Below are 19871 nucleotides of genomic sequence, written 5' to 3'. Positions count from 1 at the left end.
TGTTTGAAAGTCAGGCTTCGATCTACTTTTTTGGCTATCTTTCCTTCTCTCCTGCAACATTCATTTGAAAGCTTTAATAGCCACAATATACTGAAAAGGGATTTTTATTTAATCATTTTATTAAATTGATATAGTACATGTAATCTATGTAAGATGTAAAGACAGCCGTCACAGCAGAAAGAAAGCGTAAGAAAACAAATTGGGACGCAGCCGAACGGCGCCAGCGTTTGAAAACCTCGACTCGTCAAGTTCCGTGTTCCTTTTCTGCGTTCTTTTTTAGTTTTTTTTTTTCACTAATTTTGTTAATTTTCTTAACTTCATTCCATTTTACCAGTATTAATCATGGGTGTTCACGACTTGTGGTCCATCGTGGAGCCAGTCCGAGAGGCGGTGCCGTTGTACAGTTTGAGCGGAAAGACTCTGGCGGTAGACCTGAGCTTATGGGTCTGTGAGGCTCAGCACGTCCAGGCCATGATGGGCAGAGTTATGAAGCCACATCTGAGGTAAGTGTTCATATATTGTTCTTTAAAAAAAAAAAAAAAACTTCATTAGAACGTGAAGTTGTTATTTATAGTGGGTAAATAGCAGCTTATTTTACCCACTGTGTTTCCTCACAGGCGTTTCGATGAGCAGTTTTTTTTAAGTGCATTATTTCACACTGAATATAAAAGTACACCTGAGTAATGGAATATGGATTTCCACCCAAGAATCTCACAAATTATTGAAAAAGAAAACCGTACTGAAAGCAAATTATAACTTGACCTATAGCTATAAAACTGTACGAAATGTGAGTTTTATTCATTTAACCGTAAAGTCTGTGTTATAATTAAAAACCAACACAATGCTGTTTAATGTGCAGGAATTTATTTTTCCGAGTATCATCGCTCACACTGATGGGGGTGAAGCTCGTCTTTGTCATGGAGGGAGAAGCTCCCCAACTTAAATCAGAAACAATGAGCAAAAGGACAGAAATGAGATTCGGAGGATCCAGAAAAGCCCATTTCTCAAAGTCATCCACAACTACCAGCAGAGGGCGCTTTAAAGCTGTACTTCGAGAGGTATGACTTTCTGATAACCGACTGTAAATTATTCCCTCAGCTCTTTGTCAACCTCTGTGTTTCCTACAGTGTGCAGATATGTTGAACTACTTGGGTGTGCCCTGGGTGACAGCAGCTGGGGAAGCAGAGGCCATGTGTGCTTACCTGGACTCAGCAGGGCTGGTTGATGGCTGCATCACCAACGATGGAGATGCATTCTTATATGGGGCTAGGACGGTCTACAGGAACTTCAATATGAACAGTAAAGTATGTTTCTGGAAATTAAGAGAAACGCTGAAACACGTTGGGGCTAAGATCTCAATAAGACTATGTTGAATATTAATAATGTTCTTCTTTTGACAAAATAAATACATCTCAGTTTGACAAATACAAATAATAAATTATCTAATAGATAAATTCTATATTATTTATTTACAATTAGTATGGATTATTAACAAAATATCATGTACATGATTTTGTGTCATTCTTGTGGTTTCAAAATTCTCATTTGCCACTTCATTTTGGAGACGGTAAGAGATTCCTCATTCCTCATCCTAGTCCTGAAGTCATCATTTACACTCTTAATCCAGATGGAACTGACGTGTCAAATTTTGACTTTTTTTCTCCCAGGACCCTCAGGTCGATTGCTACCAGACATCCCGAGTGCAGACCGAGCTACACCTGTCAAGAGAGAATCTTGTTGGCTTGGCCATTCTCCTCGGTTGTGATTATATTCCTAAGGTAGAGAAGACACAACGTAAAAAAGTTACTTCAGAATAATATTGCCAGTTAAATTTTTATTTCTTAATGTACATTTTAATGGTTCCCTCAGGGTATACCTGGTGTTGGCAGAGAGCAGGCCTTGAGGCTTATGCAGACCCTGAGAGGACAGTCACTTCTACAGAGGTCCTACTCATGCAGTTACTAAAATGTACGTTGCATTAAGGGTTGTAGATCCTCAGGAAATCTTATTCTTGTCACTAAAGGTTCAACCAGTGGAAGCAGGAGAGTCCTGACGTGCCTGTCGGAGTTGCAAAGAAAGTTCCCCACTGCAACTTATGTCGACATCCTGGTGAGCAAACCAAAGCAGCAGTGACTTGTCTCACAGTTTTCTAAAGTAAAGCTATTTCATCTGCCATGTTAAATTTTACAAATATGTGAGAAGTTTCAGGAATCGACACTAGTTTCTCTTTGGCTCTCAGGCTCAGCTAAGGCACATGAGCGTGGCGGCTGTGTGCTCTGCTGCAGTCAGCGATTCTGCCAGCCTCAGGACTTCGATTATCAGTGTCCATGTGACTGGCACTGCTACGAACAGAGCCGCCAGGCATCGTCTCTCGAGGCAAACATCAGGAAGTATGTGTTGTTTTAGAAAGCTGGTCGAACCATAAAAATCAAAAAAATTTTAATATAGTGACATAATTTTGTGGTGTACTTTTGGGCAAAGTCAAGCAGTGTATAACTGTGATAAAAATTGAAAATGATACATGATGTGTCTTTATTTTTATACAAATATGAAAAGTGTTACATTTAGCCTCCTTTATGCTGATACCCCTAAACAAAGCACAGTTCAATCAACTGAATTTGACTCACAAACACCAAAGTTGGTTGATGATAAACTTATTGGTTTGTGTGCATCTAGATTCTCAAACTGTAATAAATTAAAAACAAGATTTTATATGCTAGACCCGCATGAATGTTTACAAATATAAATCTTGGAAATTTGGCTGTGGGGGCAAATGAAGGTTTGAAATGTCTGTTTTGATTTTTTTTTTTTTTTGGTTTTTTTTTTTTTAGAAAAACTTTGGCAAGTCACCAGTTCCCATTTACAGAGGTATATATATATATTTTTTTTTCAAGTTTTCTTCTTCTTTCAGTAACACTTGAAATAATACTTGAACATTTATCCTAGATTATAAACGAGTTTCTGGTTTCCAAGGATAAACCTGTGGCACAGTTTAAGAGAAAACAGCCAAATATTCTGCTGATGCAGGTAATGCGTTTTTACATTTTTCATTAATTTAAGCACCTCTTGCTGCCTAATGTGGACATGAATGAGAAAGCTTGTGTCTTGTTTTCTGTAGAAATTCGCTTATGAGAAGATGGAATGGCCAAAACACTACACGAGTGAAAAGGTTTTGATCCTGATGACCTACACTGAGCTGATGAACAAAAAAGACGGAAGAGACGTGCCCTCTCAAATCACGCCTATCCGGTAGTCTTATAATGTTTTTAAAGCTGAAAAGCTGCATTATTGTGATAATATCGCTGTTTATGAGTGTCCAGAAGCTTTTCTTTAACATAACTTATTTTTTCTGTAAAAGAATTCTGAAACCAAGGGTGAGGAACAGTGTTGCTTGCTTTGAAGTCATCTGGAACACTCCAGGTGAGTTAAAATCTTCACTTCTTTCCTGAATAAATTACCCTTTGTGTTTAATTTGTCCTGTTAGCGGCTCATTATATGCTTGGGCAGTGAAAAAACGCTGGATTTGTGAGCTGGTGACACGACTGCAGTGCTATGTTGGGGTGCAGGGTGTTTGTCACCGGGTTGTCTGTTAGTGACTGGCTGTGAGGTGGGGTTCAGAGGTGACAGATAAGTCACAACAGCTTCTAGGTGCTAAACCGACTTCCTCTCTTAGCTGGGAAATCTGTCAAATCAAAGCAGCCATCACTAACAAGCCTGTTTGACATCACTGACCTGAGAAAGTCTCAATGAACTAACTCAGGTTACAGACTTTTATAGTGTGCAACAGAAGAAATACTTTAAATACAAATATAAGTTGTATTATATGAATTATGGTCAAAATGTGGCAGCTATGTCTGAAAAACACTAATTATGTAAGTCTATGACAAAATCAGGAAAGTGGCCCCAATGTTAGATTCTATTTAGTTTATAAAATAAATGTAAATGAATAAAGGAAAATTTTAAATCAGATATTTTAGGTTATTTTTTAAACAGAACTTCTTAAATATATTTGTGACAAATCTTCAGATATGCAAACAGACATGATAATTTATATGTATTGCAGGTTTTAAATGTTTTCTCTTTTGCTGTGTTCTAATTATTTGTTCACATTACAAGGAAATTGAGACCATATTTGCTGATTTCACTTTCTTATTCCTCTGTAATCTGGGGGTTTGGTTTAATAATGCAAAAATAATAAAATATATGTTTTGAGGTGATTTTTACTGTGTTTTCTGCTTTAGGTCTTTCATATGTTATTCACTAAAATTTTAAAATGTTTTTTTAGCCATTATTGCAGCAATTTGATTTCTGTTTTCAATTTAAGATTTTATTTCTTGGCATTTCTTCAAAACTTCATGCTTTTTTCCTGCTGAAGATTTTTTTCTTGTGAAGCTATCACTTTGCATACATAGAATGGGGATTTTCTTTTCTTAAAAAAGACTTACATAATTAAAACTGATGTTTATTGAGGAAAAATGTTAGAAAATGCATCAATAGTTGTAATCTGTGGTGATGGATGAAAATAATAATTGGGATTCATAAAAAAACCAAAAAAAACTAAAGACACAGGAAAGGACGATAGCTCTTAATTTATTTAGAAAGACATAAGGTTACCGTGTCCTAGCCTAAATTTGTTCCTGTTTTCTGCAGAACATTTTGTGTTTCCAGAGGAACGACCCACAGAGGACCAACATGAGGTTAGGACGGTGGAGGAAGAGTCGCTTTTCCGTTTGGCTTTCCCTGAGATCGTTGAAAGCTACCTAAGAAACAAAGCTCTGCTTGAAGAGAACAAAACTAAACGTAAGACACCTATTTTCACTTTAAATATATCCTACTACATGTTGTTTTTAGTGCAATAGTTATTTAATAAGGTGTTTGCATGATCTCATTCTGCATTTTTCCATAAAAAAACTCCCCTGCTGCTTTGACAAACTTCCCTGACTTCCCAGTGTGCGCTGCCAGGGCAGCGCAGATCAAAGCTATTTGAAGGTTTTACATGTGTTTTTAAAGCTCTCGCTTACAGCAGCTCTAACACCTGAAAATGTAGAGTTAGCAGCTCAATTACTTCACACCAGAACCTTTAACGCACCTTTAAGTGTCTGCCTCACAGGATTTGCTGACTTATTTTTGGCCACCGCAGTAATCATCTGTATTTATTTGCTTTCAACCAAATTTAAAAAATATATATATGTCTACATAATGACTGTTAAAATTCCTGGTCAATCTTTTATTTTAGAGACAAAATGAGACAAATGCATAACAGATACGAGCAAATGTATAAAATATACTTGTACAGGAAACAGGTGGCAGTCACAGTAAGTAAACTGTTTGTTCATATCTCACACTCAGCAGTTCATTCTTAAAATTCACTAATTTATAAATGTTAATTGTCAATGTCAGAAATATCCAATTGTGGCCAGTTAAACAGAAACACCAGCAAAGTCCTCTGACATACCTGTCTTTCTGTCTCTATTGTTTTTTCTTACAGAGAAGAAAGCTAGACGTAAAAAGGAGAAACCATCTGATAGTTCTGCTGGTGTCGCCGATCTCTTGGCTCAGATGACGCTTCAGACGTCCGTAGAGAACAGGTCCACTCAGCCACAAACTCATCTCCCTTCCAGCTCAAGCTCCGAAAAAACAGAACTGATTATTTTAGACACTCCAGTGAATCGTAAGCAACACAGGAAAGAAAAAGAAGACAGTCAAGTCCACAAAACTCTGCCTGACGTCGAACCAGAAAGCACTTCACCTTCTGTCTCTGTCGTTATTGAAGCTCTACATCTCAGTGATATCGACTGGGATGCGTTGTCTTTCACTTCCTCGCCTTCCTCACCAGCAGTCCAGGCTGCAGAGCCTGGGCAAACTGAAGAAACCCGAGGTGCAACCAAACAGCCAGAGCTCTGTTACACCGAGTGTCCTTTGAGAGACAGAGTCCTCATGAGGAACGCCGATAAATCTCTGAAAGCTACAGCTGAGGTTTCAAAACATCTGAACTGTGAGTTGGTCATTTCACATGGAAAGCAAACTGGGAAAATTTCCAGTGGAAGTAGCAGTGAGGGCATCATGTTGACTGGCATTGAAAAGGAACCACTAACAAACAAAATCCAAGGTATGTTAAAAGAAAGTCTTGAAAGATCAAAAGAGCAAAAAATTTTGCCATGTGAGACAAAGGAGGAATCTAACGGACGTGAAAAGCCTTCTCCAAAATACAAATTTGTCAGAGCTGCTTTGTCATTGTCCTCTGCTCTGCCACAGAGATGTAACTCTGACCCAGGACAAAGAGTCAAAAAGGGCAGCAGCAAGAAGACCGTCTGCATGAGCGCGTGCTCATCCAGCGAGGATAGTGATGTTGAAAACCGGCAATCTGGATCTCAACGTCGAGCAAAACTGAAACCAGCAGACAAAAGTATAAGAAGCCTAATATCAGACTTCCCTCTAAAACCAGCCTCTGATCACTTCAAAGTTGCTAAGCCAAAGACTTCTCCAACGCTTCAATTAACTAGACCAAAGTCACAGAGCCACGGGGAAAATGTTGAAAATGAAACACCTGCATCGATGAAAAACAGTTGTCAGGATGTTCAAACAGCTAAAGTCAGTGATGATGAGATTCTCCAGACTCCTGCTTCCTCCGTCATCTTGTTAGATGATGAGGATTCAGTGATTTGTAGTGACAGTCCCCTACCACTGGCTGAGAGACTGAGACTGAAATTTCTGAAGTGAGCGTCAAGTTTTGTCAGTTTGAAGAGTATTTTTATATATTATTCACATCCTATTTGCTTCTAATTAAGAAATTTCTTTCAGATTTTTTGCTTTTTGAAAAACCAAATGCCAGAGGGTAGGCTTAGAATACTGTGACCCATTTTGAATTTTATTTGTGTGTTGTGTTTTGAAAATAAACTTAGAAGATTCATTTGTATTTTGAAAAAGTCTGAAAATGTATTTATTTCATATTTATTGTATATATCCAACCTGCCCAAACTCATGCATGTTCAGAAATACATTTCTTGAAAAAAAAATGTAACAAAGTTACAATTCTTGCTCAAATTATGTTTAATGCATAAATATAAAATCACTGCCTAAAAATATGGTTCTAATGTGTTCTGTGAAAGTGTCAGGCATGATTTTCCAGATCAGGATATGTGCAGAAAAATATTAGGATTTATTTCAGACCTTTTTACTGCCCCAGGAAACTATTTCATTTGGAAAACCTTGTTTTTTTTTGTTTTTTTTCCTATCAGACATACGTTCATAGATTCTGAATTATAAGCTCCTCTGGAAAATACATGTAATAGTTGCTCATCTTATTTTGCTCCAACTGCTCTAATTTTTCCCCCAGCTGAAAGAAGCGGGGACAGAAGATGCTGAAGACACTGTTTTTGAAACAACAGAGCAGTGTTGTGTCCCCTTGATCCTGAGTGAGGGCTCACACCTATTCAGACATGAAAGGTCTGGCAGAAGTTCTGGTGACAGCTGCATCCTCTGCCCAAATAACATCCCCGCAAAAAGAGTCCCACTGATTTCAGCTTCATTCTCTTAGAATAAAAGTTCTGGAATAGGTAAGAATGGATTCCATCACAAAGAATGTCTACAGTTTAGAAAACGGCACACTTCAAGGTAGACAAATTGTAGGTGTCTACACAGTGATTGTAGCTGTTGTGATTTTGACCTTTATCTATCCTGTAGAATTAACCTTTCACGAAGAAAGTGATGAGCTCCAACGTGCTGTTTGTTTGTACAGTGAGGACACACGCAGGGCTGACTTGTCAGAGTGGTGTGAACGTCTCAGGTGAAACGGCAGTCTTCATTAAGACGCATCACATCAAACTGATAATTGTCGCTGAGCAGACTTTAGAGTCATTTCCCACAGAAGGAATCTAATTATTTTTCTTTCCATCACATTAACCGTCTGTTTGGCCTTATTCACACCACGGTGATAACGAACCAAGTCCCTTCGGGAAGGTCTCATTTTGGCACTTTAGTTGTTCTTTGAACTTTTTTCTGAAGTTGTGAACCCATAAAGGTCCGGAGATCTGCTTCTATATAAAACGCGTTTGGCGAGAAAAGAAAAGAAGAAGAGGAAGCTCACATTCTCTCAAGCCGCCTGTCATCCGCCTCGCTGAACAGTAGTCTGGATTTCTAACATGGATCTGGAGGCTGTCACGGCTGCTATACTATCTGATTGGGAGATCCTTGAGAGTGCCTCTGGAGAAAATCCGGAGTCCGTCTGTCCGGAGTCCCCCCTGGACTCTTCGCTGTGCTCCTCACCGGAGATTTGCTTCCCCCTCTCCAAACAGGGGATTAAGGATTTATCCTTTGGCTGCGCCGGACGCAAAGAGACTCCTCCGGGGCAAAGGCAGAGCAAAACGAAGATGTCCGTGAAAAGGCGCATGAAGGCCAGCGAGAGGGAGAAGATGCGGATGAGGAGCTTGGCAGAGGCTCTGCACCAGCTCCGCGACTACCTTCCACCGGATTACAGCAAGAGAGGCCAGCCCTTGACCAAGATCCAGACGCTTAAATACACCATCGAGTACATCAATAAGCTCTCTGACATCCTGAGCCGTGCGTAACGGAGGCACCGTGGAGCGCTTTTACGCGACATACCATCTCTCATCTGGACCCCTTTTTGAACTTAGATATTTCATTTTTCATCATAATAACTTTGAAGTCTCTCTTACTTGATAGTCTTTTGGGTTTTTTCTTTAATGTAAATATGGTTTGGGCACTTGGAAAGTATTTGTATATGAGGCTGCCCCTTTTGTGAATTCAGTTTTTTAGTTGTTACTAGAATAGAATGAACTTGGCCAAACTATTGGCTATTATTGTTTTTTGCTGAACAGACATAAGAAAGAACATATTTTTCCGATGATTTAAAACCCTTAATTGTGTTTTAATTGTGTTTTCTGTTTGCAAAACCATTAGTTTGTGTTTGTGTGAATAACAAGGCTGCATGTGAGTCACACAACAGCTTTTAACAACACTTGCTGTTGTGTTCACCCTTTCTTCCTTTTGTTTGATAAGTTTTCAATAAAATAATTTGTTGAAACTGTGGTTCAGTTCAGTTATCCAGGTGTCATTTTGTGTTATGAACTCAGGATCTGTCTTAGTTTTAGCATTTTTCCATGCTCAGTTTTTGTAATTTTTATGTAAATATTGTTTGGATATTTGGCAAGTCTTGGGTTTTTTTTAGACAAATTATGTTTCTCTTTTTTTCCCTCAAATTTGATAGAACTGTAGATGGCATGAAAAACAACGTTGCTATTTTTTAAATTACGTTTTGCTCACTAGAAGTAAGAAAAAACACAATTTTAAAATCCCGATTTAATCCCTTTTTTAATGAGTGAGACAGTGTAAACTATTCTTAGGTAAATATTGTATCGTTATGAAGTGCAAAGAAGCAGAGTTCAGGTTAACAATTCCTAAATGCCTCTAAAACCGAGAAGACACCAACATTTTGAGCCTATCCTCTGTTAGTATTTTTGTTTTGTTTTTTTTCCTTCTGTTTCTAAAATAATTAATTCTCGAAATATTCAATAAAAATATGTATTTAAATTGTGATTCAATGTGATTCAGTATTACAGTGGGAGACGATTGCTTTCACGTCAGAAACTTCTGCCAATCAAAATAAAAGTATTTGGAAGGCAGGTGACGATTAGCCAATCAAAGTCAATGCTGAACCTAATGGGTGGGACTCTAACCATGACGTCTCTCACACAAAGAAATCTCAACCTAGGATGTTTGGCGAAGCCGCCATTTCAAAACGCTTAGGAATTCTAGGACCTGTTGGGAATTTTCTATACCTATATTTTTATTTTTGTATTATATTTTTATTTTGACTAGCAAGTAGTACATTTAATACCTCTCTCTTTTTTTAAAATAAATATATATCTTGCCTGTACTACCAATAGGGGTAAGTAATGTCTCCTTTTTTCATTTGCCCGAAGCAGTAGAAATTATCAGAAAATAACAGAAACGCCCCTTTTCTGTTTAGCTCTAATTGTTCATTACACACCCAATGTTTATTTTTGACTTTTAATTGGGCTATTGTTCATAAAATGTTTAGAAATTCGCTCCATAACATAGAAGACATTGACTTAGTTAGGGATTTTAGCTAATTCTAGGAATTAGCCAGAGCCATTCAACGTTTTTTTTTAACAGTTTAATCCAACCTCTTCTGACCAGGTGATGGTATTATGTGTTACCACATACTGCCAGGTATTGTGTAGCATATTAGCTGTATCCAAGTCGTATTTAGTTGCCACAGGATAAATATTACAGGCTAATACTGCACCAGCTGTCCGTTAAGATCAAGATAAGAATGCTTCCGTTACGTTCGAGGTGTCCTCTATCCATAGTTAGTCCAGCTAAAGGTTATATTTTTATGTCATGGATTTTTTGAGTATTTTTATTGGCCTAAAACGATCGAATGGCGTTTAACACTTGAATCTAACATACCAGGCGTATTCCCTCATAGATATAGACAATGAGAAATATTCCCGTTTGGTATTGAAAAAAAGCAACAGCTCAGTGTTTCCCATTATCTGGACGTAACAACTATAAATTTGTTGTGTGTTCTGTGTACCACAAAAGCAAGTCTAAGAACTTCAGAAACTGGACCGTACATTGTGTACAGTAAACGCCCATTTAGGTCCTGGAATGATAATATTCCTGAAATAATCAACAATACCTCTATGAAATAAGATGTGAAATAAAATAGGCTTATGATAATTTATAGTATGTTGTTTTTAAATATGTAAATCCATGTGTTATAGTGCATTTCCGAGATAGTGCTAAGCAGTAGGGGGTTTTCTTTGACAGATGGTATTTGAAAAGGGTCCAGAAACATACTGGGAAAGTATGGAATGTGATTTCCATGTCCATTTTCCAGTATGAGATACAAATATTAAATACACATAGATACTTTTAGATTTTTTTTTCTTGTCCCGTTGCCTATCCACACATCTATCGGTAATTCTTCCTCTCTTCATCCATTTATTCATATCATTATTAATCCATCCACTTTTGCAGATTAGTGTAAAAGATTCTTATTCATAATTTAAATTAACTAAAACAACAATAACTCTTGAAATTTGAGTTTAGAAAATGTGTAGGAACTTGTTTAAAATAAAGACAGCCACCCCCTAATGTTCCTCATCCATTATTTAGTTATCAAACATTGAGGCTCTTTCCTGCTGAAATACAAAGTTATTGAAGTTCACCCTCAGTTTGTTATCTGCTTGAGGTTCTTGTGGACAACCAACCTCCCAGATTACAAGATCATCCGGTCACACTGGTCCACTTTGGATCAGGAGTCACCCGGATGATATATTTATACATTATCTCTACAATAAGTCTGCCAAAGAAAGCATATTTTATCAGATTGTTTTAGGGGTTACGGTTACTCATTTTATAGTAATCTGAATATAAGTTTAATGATGACCTCTATTTTTTATGATGTATGCATAAAAGTGGCCCATTTTTTTTCACTTCTTTTAATAGTGAAAATAAGTGTGGCCATCACATGCCACAGCAAATTTATGAGCACTTCCTCATCACTATCTAAGAAAAGATGTCATTTAAAAAATCTGTTAAATTAGATGTTATCTGCATATAACATGCATGATTACCTTGGAGCTGCAGGGGATATCTAGAAATTGTATGCATAATTACCTTTTCTTTTGTTCTAGACTTCAATTATAAAGCATAAGCTGTTCTTGAACAGTAGGTATATTGTTTTAGATCATTGTGGCTTACTTATCTTTATTAATTTATCTGATATTAACATTTAAATTAAGATAAATAATCACCTTTGTAAAGGTAATTGTCCTGTCTGACTGTTTTCAGATGGATTCAGACCCTGAACAGAATCCCCAAATGCCTAAGAATGAATCCCAGAGAGGTTCAGGTGACTTCAATTCCAGGTCTGTCCTGTGACGTCTTTTAGACTTCTGCTATAGTTGCAAAGACAACGTCATCAGCTAGTGAGACCTTATAGATATCTAGAAGCACATGTGTGAATGCACAAAATGGCATTGCTTTCTGTAGCATTTAACACACAGTAAAGTATTTATTTTGATATGAGCACCGTCATCAATAAATATCTGGCATTCTTCATATTCAGCAAAATACTTGACAAACACATTTTACAAGCTGCAGTGAACAAGCATTACTCATCCCTGGTCTTTTTATCTATAAAGGGATCACTGCATAACAACGCTCAATGCCTCAAAAATAAAAATCTTTCTCATCATATAAAACTTTCCCATTTTTAAACCATAGAACAGCTTTTTCTGTTATGATTAAAAAGATATATAGCTATTAACTACGAACAATTATTGTAAATAAGAAGCACTGTTTAATTTGAGCTGGAAGAGTGATTTCTGTCTTCCTGTTGCAGGGGACGAGGATCCAAAGGCCGTGGTCGTGGGGGGCGTATGGGCCGAGGCGGTATGCGAGGGGCCGGAGGCGTAGTTAAAGCTTTTGGTCCACCAGGACGTGGGAGAGGCCGAGGGAAAGATGGAGCCATGAATGGATTTGGACCCATGAGGTATTCATTTGGATATGTTTACAAGTGTGTCCAGAGTTTTGCCCATGTACTCTCCTTTGGTGTTAGTGGAGTGCTTTACTATTTTTGCTTGATACAGTCCATAAGGTGAGTAGAAGTTGACCCTATTCTTTTCTGTTGCAGAGGATTGGGGAGGATGCGACCTTATCCAGACCTCAGAGGTCATCGTGGGAGGGGTGGACCAATGGCTATGCGTCCTCCACCTCCTCTCCCTCCCCCGCCTCCTCCACTTCCGCCTCCTATGCACTTCCGAGCCCCCTTTCCACCCATGCCAAGGTAACTTCCTGACACTATTTTATACAGTACATAAATATAGTTCGGCTTACTTTTTAGAGTCAATTCACATCATCATCTTCAGGTACATTCCAGACAGATGGGTCCAATTCATAACTTTAATCCAAATTTTTCTTTTTAAAGATGTCTCTCCAAAATCTTTGTATTATTACTTTTTAAGTTATTTTTTGACAAGTTATAGAAATATCACATATATGTTTGCTCATTCCCTTTTTTATAGTAAAAGTTTTGGTATTTAAGTGAGCTTAGAACAATGAACAGCTTCAAGAAATGATCTTACTTTTTCACAAAAACATTCATGGTTTTGCTTGTTCTAGGCATGGACCGCCTCCACTCTCACCTCCATGTCACCCTGGTTTCAGAGGGCCCCCACCATACCCACGAGGCAGAGGCATGCCACCACCTGGCCCCCCACGCCACTTCCTCCCTCGCGGACCAAGAGGGTAAGACTTGTTTCAGCTCTAATTTACACCGTAACTCGTCGTTTCACATTTATTCCCTCTTTGTTGTCACACTTATAAGATCCTTTATTCTCCATGAGACCTTTTCCTCCCAACCTGTTCCAATGTTTAACTGGTGCTAAAGCCTGCTAAGTTTATTGTGTTTCCACTGACACAGTCAGGCAGTGAACTTTAAAAACTGGGTCCATCAGTTTTGTTTTAGTATTGATTGATCAAATTAAAAAGAGTAAAATACACAAAGTACATTGTACTTGTACTGTGTTTGATATAGAGATAGTGATGCAGTATCCTTATTTTTGCAAGGATACTGGGATAAATAACAGTTGTGGTTAAATTGTCTGCACACTACGATTCTTTGCAAAAACGTAATAGAATGAGAAAAATCAAACTTTAACTGGATGAGATGTCTATAAAGACATAATGACATGACTTTGATTTGGCTTTGTGGTGGTGGTGAAGCAAAGCTGTTCTTTTTTGACCCCAGTTAAGAACTGGCTGTAGCACCAGCCATGCTTCTCAACTGGAACCTGTTTGGTGGAAAAGCCCTGAGTAAAGATTCTAACGTCTTCTTTTTCTCTTAAACCTGCTTTATTTATAAATATAACTTGCTCATATTTATTTGGAATTTGATCACATGCTAGAAAAAAAATGACAGCATTATTATTATTATATGCCCTATGACAACAAACCTCTAGCTAGTTGATAATTGAGTCTTTAAATAGAAACATAGAAATTTATTAGCATCATGAAGCCAAGCCATTTTAACAGTGCATGACTGATAGAACTGAAAAAACACATCTTTTGCTTCTCACATGTACAGAGTTGCTTGAGAATAGTCTAGAGATGGCTGCTCTTACCAGAGTTTGCCCCCTATTGGCCAAAGCCAAGTATCCAATGTGTGATTTTATCCTTTTACACAGCTACCACAATGGACCGGTCTCTCCTCCGCCTCACCCCCCACCTGGCAGAGGCCAGAGGTGGCCAGGCCCCCCTGGTGGCCGCCGATTTTAACACAGTCTAAAATCTATAGAATGACTACCCGATAATGCAGGACTGGCCTAAAATGGAGAAGGGAATGAATCGTACCTGAACTATGTGTCATACAGCATTGAATATCTATAAAACAGTCTGTGGCCAAGTATTATTGGTATTGTTTTCTGGCGAAGAAAGGAAACTTACTTGTTCCACATAACATGATGCATAACTTGGCAATGTGAAAGCATTAACACATTGTGTTGCTCATAAATAATGTTGGCACTGCAGAGACTTTGATATTGTTAAAAGCTGTTTGTAGTTGAACTCATTGTTCTCAAAGAGGGAAAAAAAAATGTTTCGTAAATGTTCTGTTATTCTTGTCACCTGTTAGCCTTAACATTTTTCCTGATTTCTAAAAAAAGACTAAAAATATGGTGGCACTGTATATTTAAAGGTGGGAGAAAAGGGAGAAAAAAGTACTGTGCCCTCAAGGATTAATGTTACACCCTGGACCTCCCTTGTATTTCCTTTTGTTACGTCAAGATAGTTATGTATTATGTCTCAAAATAGTGCAACAAATATTGTTAAACACTTGCTCTTTTTGTCAAGTGATAAGACGACATTGAATTTGTCAAGTATTCGTGAATATTTACTTTTATAATATCTTAAATGTGCAGCTATTTTACGTTATGAGTACTGCTATTTGAAAGATTCATGTTGTTTCAAGCAATCTATTGTGAAATGACACTAAAGCATCATACATAAATAGTATACTGAAGAAATTTATACAGTAATTCAATTTTATTTATATTCACTTTAGTTAAGTAGAAGTTACTCTTTATTCTGTTTTAGTTTTTTGAGTTGTTACTTTATTATTCACTGTAATTAACATCACTTTTGTGAACCTGTGAATGTGTTTTATGAAAACGTTTCAGATATGAGACAGTCGTGAAAGAAAACAAAAATAAAACAAAAAATTAATAAACTCTACTTCTCCTTATTTGTTATTCACAAACAAGTTTGAGAGTTTGAGGCGATTTTCATGTCAGTGCCTTGCAAAAGTCTTCATACTTACTGAATGATTCCCCGTTTTGTCACGTTGCAACCACATACTCCAATGAACATTATTGGGATTTTGTGTGGTAGACAAACACAAGGTAGCATGCAATTGTGAACTGGAAAATAATGCTTGATTTTCAAACTTTTTAACAAATAAAAATCTGAAAATTGTGGATGTCCATTAGTTTTCACCCCCATCTGAATAAACCAATTTTCACTGCAATTGCAGTCTTTTATAGTATGCTCCCACCATTTTATTTATTCCTACTTTCTACTTCACAATTATGCGCTACTTTTTGTTCATGAGGCATAAAATACTACATATACTTCAGAATTTATGGCAAATATGAAAATAGGCAGAAAATATAAATATCTTTACAAGAAACAATGAACAATATGAGTGATACTTTCAGTGTGAGGCTATATTTTATACTTGCATAAATATATTTTATGCATGTAACTTCAGAGATTAGCTATTTGAATGCTTAAATTGGAAATATTTTATACACTTTTCCGGTTTGGAAAAAGATTGTATGTAATTCAGCACATGTATTACATTGTCACATCTATTTATGGAGTTTAGCTTAAGTTACAGTTACGGGCAAAATAGAAAAGAGAATCAAATATGTCTATCTATGCTAAACGGAGAGTATAAAAAGGGTTTTATAAGAGGTGTTTTTGATTGCTAATGTTACTGGAGGACGTAGGACCGCTCCAATATCAAGGCTTTGAAAAGCTCATGTCATGATACAAGAATCAGTGGTAGCATGTCTAAAAGGAGGATATCATCCTGAAACTCAGTGAGATGAGTTAGCACTATAAATTTTCTGGCTGTTTTAAGAAAAAATATATATGCTGTTACATTCATGTATGCAGTAAATGTGATCAGGGTTCTTAGACAATATTAGCACTGTAATAGCTCCGTCCTTATTTCTCAGTAGCTTTTAAAGTTACTGAGTATCTAGTTGTATCAATAAATTACTAAAATAAGTAAAAATATATTTGGTTATTGGAATGTCAAATATACAAGATAAGCTCTTTATTTCTGTTAATCTCTGAGCCCTTTTTAGGATGGCGAATTTCTTCAAATAAAGCAAGCATTGCTCACTTGAAATTGTATGATTTATTTAATCCGAACAAGAACTTTTAATCCTCTTCTAGATGAGAGCGTTTTCATACTTCCAACCAGAGATGCTGCAGAATGATTAAATCCTGCAGACCCAAGAGGGGTATCAATTCCAGGTGCAGCCCCCTCTCATCATCTGTTTATCTCCATCTCTTCCAGTATTGTTTTTATTTTGCTCTTTCTTCCACCTCTGCAGTCCCCCCTCATGTCTCTAACTGTGGTTGATTATAACAGACTGACTGTTGTTGTCTCCTGAAGGGGGGCACACAGTACAGTTAACCTCCCTGGCCCCAGGAGCCCAGATCCTCCCTCACATCCCTCCTCTCCTTCACCAGCAGCGTGACACCTGAGAAAACGCGACGCCTCAATTGACAAGGTGAGCCTCGTCTTGTGTCTTTAATGCCTCTCTGACCAAGAGAAATTTTCAGGACAGAAGGCGCAACTATATTTGAGTTTCATCACATATGGAGAGACGCAGAATATTTATGGGTTATGCTCTGCTTCAGTGCCTTTTTTAATTAAATAAAGAGGTAAAAAATAGCTTTAAACTTTATGGAGCTGCTGGATTGTGATTTTAACATAGATGAATTAGATATTAAATAAGAAGTTCATAAAAAAAATTTAAAAAATCATTCCTCCTCAATTACCTCACGGTTGTGTCCTCTGAGGTTGAAGTTCACTCTCTAATTGTCATCTCAATTAAGATAGATACCAGTGTGTGCAGTATTGTAATTACAAAAGGCTGTTTAGATGTAATATTTGGAATGGGCGTCTTTTAATTGCCATGCATGCAAATTCTGCATTTCGGGAATGTGTGGGTGGATTGTGTGAAATAATACTATGGCAATTATATGCTTTTTTGATATATATAAATCAAGTTAACATGATCTACAAAGGTGACCCATTCAAGAAAGGGCACCACTGCTAACTTGATAATTGAAACACAGTCTGTTCAGATGACCATTTTGCACTTATGTGCCGCTGAAAATAAGCATTAAAAGTTGGGAAAGGTTTATATTAACAGGTGTTCATGAATTCAACATTTATCATTTTTATTTACCTAGTTTTCAACTTTATCACAGCAATAATTCTGTAAATTCCTGTAATAATGACTGAGGAGAAGCTTTTTAACAAATACAAATAAGATTTTTTTTTTTGCATGTTCTTATTTTAATTTATGAAGTGTCATTATGAAAGGCTATTGCTTCTCAGAAAAATATATAACTGTGGAGTTCAGATATTTGTATGCATCACAAGTTCCCTATTTCTCTCTGATTACCAGGCATCCTACAAACATAAGACAATATATTATTCTTAATCAGTTTTGGTTTGACTGTATATGGGGCTAAAAATATTTTGATACCTTTGACACTTTGCATGCTAACATAGCTAATAAGCAAGCTATGTTTCAATTAACTCATGTAATGTATCAGTTATTTAACGTATGCATGTTCTTTTTCATTACTGCTAAAAGCTGAATATTTGGAATGTTGTACTGTGATGTCTGTGTGTCAAGAATATAATAAACACACACTCAAAAAATATATGTGTGCAGGTTTTTTGTTGTATGCAAGTATGATATGAAGAAATTAATAACTTCAACAACAGATAATCAATGTATTATATTAACATAATAACTAAAAAACACACTTCCATGTAAGATTTGATTCAAAATTTTACTTAGAAATGAATGTTTACACACAGAAATGAACTGAACAATAATGTGTTTAACACATTAATAAATGGATACAAAATATGAAGCTACCGTTCAGTAATCTGCTATGTTTAGAAATATTACAGCATTACCTGTGTACAACCGGTTACACTTTTTCCAGTAAAGAAAATTCATTAGACGACCTATTTACTGGATTTGTCATCAATGGGGAGATCTTTCCACATGGGTTCAAGGATATGATCTGGAATCTTCTCCATAGCGGTCTAAAATGTGAACAAAGGAGAATAATCAATTGTCATGCATAAATTATTAACTCTTCATAAAAGTTGCTGTTCTACTGGTTCTTCACTTCCTTACCTTTGACACCTCCATGGCTAAACCCTCAGGGAGATTCCTCTGGATGTATTCAAGGTACACTTGTGCTGTGCAGCCTGTAACATGCAGTAGCTAAGAAGATGAACACAATAGTTATTAAAAACACTGCATTTTGTCATTGTTCATGGTTGAATTTTGCTTAAAAATTGAAGCCTCCACCTCAATAGAACGGTAGTGTGTCCTCATCTCATACTGAACCCTGTGCTTCTTGTAGATGTGCACTGACTTCAGTAGCGTCAGCTTCTCTATATCCTTCGGAGGCTCAAAACTGGTCGAAAAGAGTAGTAAAAATCTTGAAGTTACAAGGTGTTCATAGTGCTTGAATGAGCTTCTGATGTCTTGCCACTGAGACTCACACTTTGCCCATAGTTATGCCCAGCTCTTTAGCTGCCATCGTGGCAAAGAACTCATAGCTGTCCAGCACGGCTCTGTCATGAGCCTTGATCAGAACAACCACCTTCTGGAAGAGGGTGTCGGGCTCGTCTGTGACAGTGATCTGGATAGAGGACCACAAATGACTAATTTAACACCATCACTCTTTGATAGAAATATTTTGATTAAGTTTGATGTTAAAATACAGAAAAATGCCACTTGCTGGAAAAGGAGTTGAAGATAAATATGCAGCTGTGTGGAAGAAAGAGTTGGGTCTTTGTAGCAATTCGAACCTGCACAGAGTGAAATATTACAGCTGTATGAATTATAGAGGCCTGATTAAAATCTCGTATTGATTTTAAAGCTGCACTAAATAGGCACATCAAATGTGTTTTGAATTTTACTGATCTTGATTTAAGTTAAGATAGCTCTTCAATACAATGTTCAGGTATTGTTGCAGAATCAAAATGTATACAACTGAACAAAAGAAGCTACTCAAAACTTTAATATAACAATAATTGCGTTTTAAACTGTTAAAATGTAGTGTCATGACTCAATACTGTCTGAAAGCCAGTACAGAATAAAATAAACTTACCGAGTTTGACTACATTTCCTGTGATTGGAACAAGCTCCCAAACCTCTCGGTCCCTATGAACAATAAAGTTAATTAGGTACAAATCTATATATTATGACATTCATGGTGCTGAAGGAGCCACGGGTGACCGCAATGGGGGATTAGATGACCATTTTTATCAATTCAACGAGCAATAATGTTTCTTAATTATTCAAACAGGATATTTAAAACAAGAAATGTTATCGTTAACATACCAGCTGTGAAATTCCACCTAATATTTTAACTAAAGAGAATAACTCCCGTCTGAGTATCAAGGGCGCAGCCATGTTTTAAAAAACCTTGCAATTTATTTTCTGTACTGCCCTCTTGTGTATTGGAGAACACACTACATCACGGAA

The 19871-nt window shown here is 37.0% G+C and overlaps 4 protein-coding genes across 8 annotated transcripts; 3 read left to right on the top strand and 1 right to left on the bottom strand.

The window, feature by feature from the left end:
• The first annotated feature begins 310 nt into the window (after window positions 1–310).
• LOC129352450 (flap endonuclease GEN homolog 1) lies at window positions 311–7037 on the top strand. Its single transcript, XM_055021463.1, has 13 exons — window positions 311–503; window positions 860–1058; window positions 1128–1304; window positions 1668–1778; window positions 1870–1943; window positions 2024–2109; window positions 2240–2390; window positions 2832–2868; window positions 2947–3027; window positions 3119–3249; window positions 3359–3420; window positions 4651–4800; window positions 5489–7037. The coding sequence occupies exons 1-13, from the start codon at window positions 343–345 to the stop codon at window positions 6718–6720; spliced, it is 2652 nt and encodes an 883-aa protein (XP_054877438.1). The 5' UTR covers window positions 311–342; the 3' UTR covers window positions 6721–7037.
• A 1097-nt stretch (window positions 7038–8134) lies between these two features.
• On the top strand, window positions 8135–9014 carry msgn1 (mesogenin 1). The gene has a single exon (XM_055021489.1). It carries the CDS (start codon window positions 8142–8144, stop codon window positions 8565–8567), a length of 426 nt encoding a protein of 141 aa, XP_054877464.1. The 5' UTR covers window positions 8135–8141; the 3' UTR covers window positions 8568–9014.
• Window positions 9015–9725: 711 nt separating this feature from the next.
• On the top strand, window positions 9726–18011 carry si:ch211-51e12.7 (uncharacterized protein LOC336335 homolog). 5 transcript variants are annotated; one of them, XR_008604880.1, is made up of 7 exons: window positions 9726–9907; window positions 11842–11918; window positions 12395–12544; window positions 12686–12838; window positions 13174–13299; window positions 14238–16593; window positions 16736–18011. XR_008604880.1 is itself a non-coding variant. In XM_055021395.1 (6 exons), exons 2-6 carry the CDS (start codon window positions 11842–11844, stop codon window positions 16818–16820), a joined length of 591 nt encoding a protein of 196 aa, XP_054877370.1. In that variant the 5' UTR covers window positions 9726–9907; the 3' UTR covers window positions 16821–18011. The 5 variants fall into 5 exon arrangements, 4 of the variants coding, with proteins under 4 accessions (XP_054877370.1, XP_054877371.1, XP_054877368.1 ...); XM_055021395.1 differs by lacking the exon at window positions 14238–16593; XM_055021396.1 differs by having other exon boundaries at window positions 16513–18011.
• Window positions 18012–18134: 123 nt separating this feature from the next.
• Window positions 18135–19828, bottom strand: mrps10 (mitochondrial ribosomal protein S10). The gene is made up of 7 exons (XM_055021392.1): window positions 19728–19828; window positions 19495–19547; window positions 19123–19192; window positions 18884–19023; window positions 18687–18795; window positions 18510–18599; window positions 18135–18415 (listed from the first exon to the last, which is right to left on the bottom strand). Exons 1-7 carry the CDS (start codon window positions 19797–19799, stop codon window positions 18335–18337), a joined length of 615 nt encoding a protein of 204 aa, XP_054877367.1. The 5' UTR covers window positions 19800–19828; the 3' UTR covers window positions 18135–18334.
• Window positions 19829–19871: the final 43 nt, after the last annotated feature.

Source organism: Poeciliopsis prolifica, unplaced genomic scaffold, assembly GCF_027474105.1.
Source record: "Poeciliopsis prolifica strain line A6 unplaced genomic scaffold, Auburn_PproV2 SCAFFOLD076, whole genome shotgun sequence".
Lineage (NCBI taxonomy): Eukaryota > Metazoa > Chordata > Actinopteri > Cyprinodontiformes > Poeciliidae > Poeciliopsis > Poeciliopsis prolifica.
The sequence above is the reverse complement of the archived record's forward strand: the minus strand, read 5'-3'. Positions and strand labels throughout refer to the sequence as shown.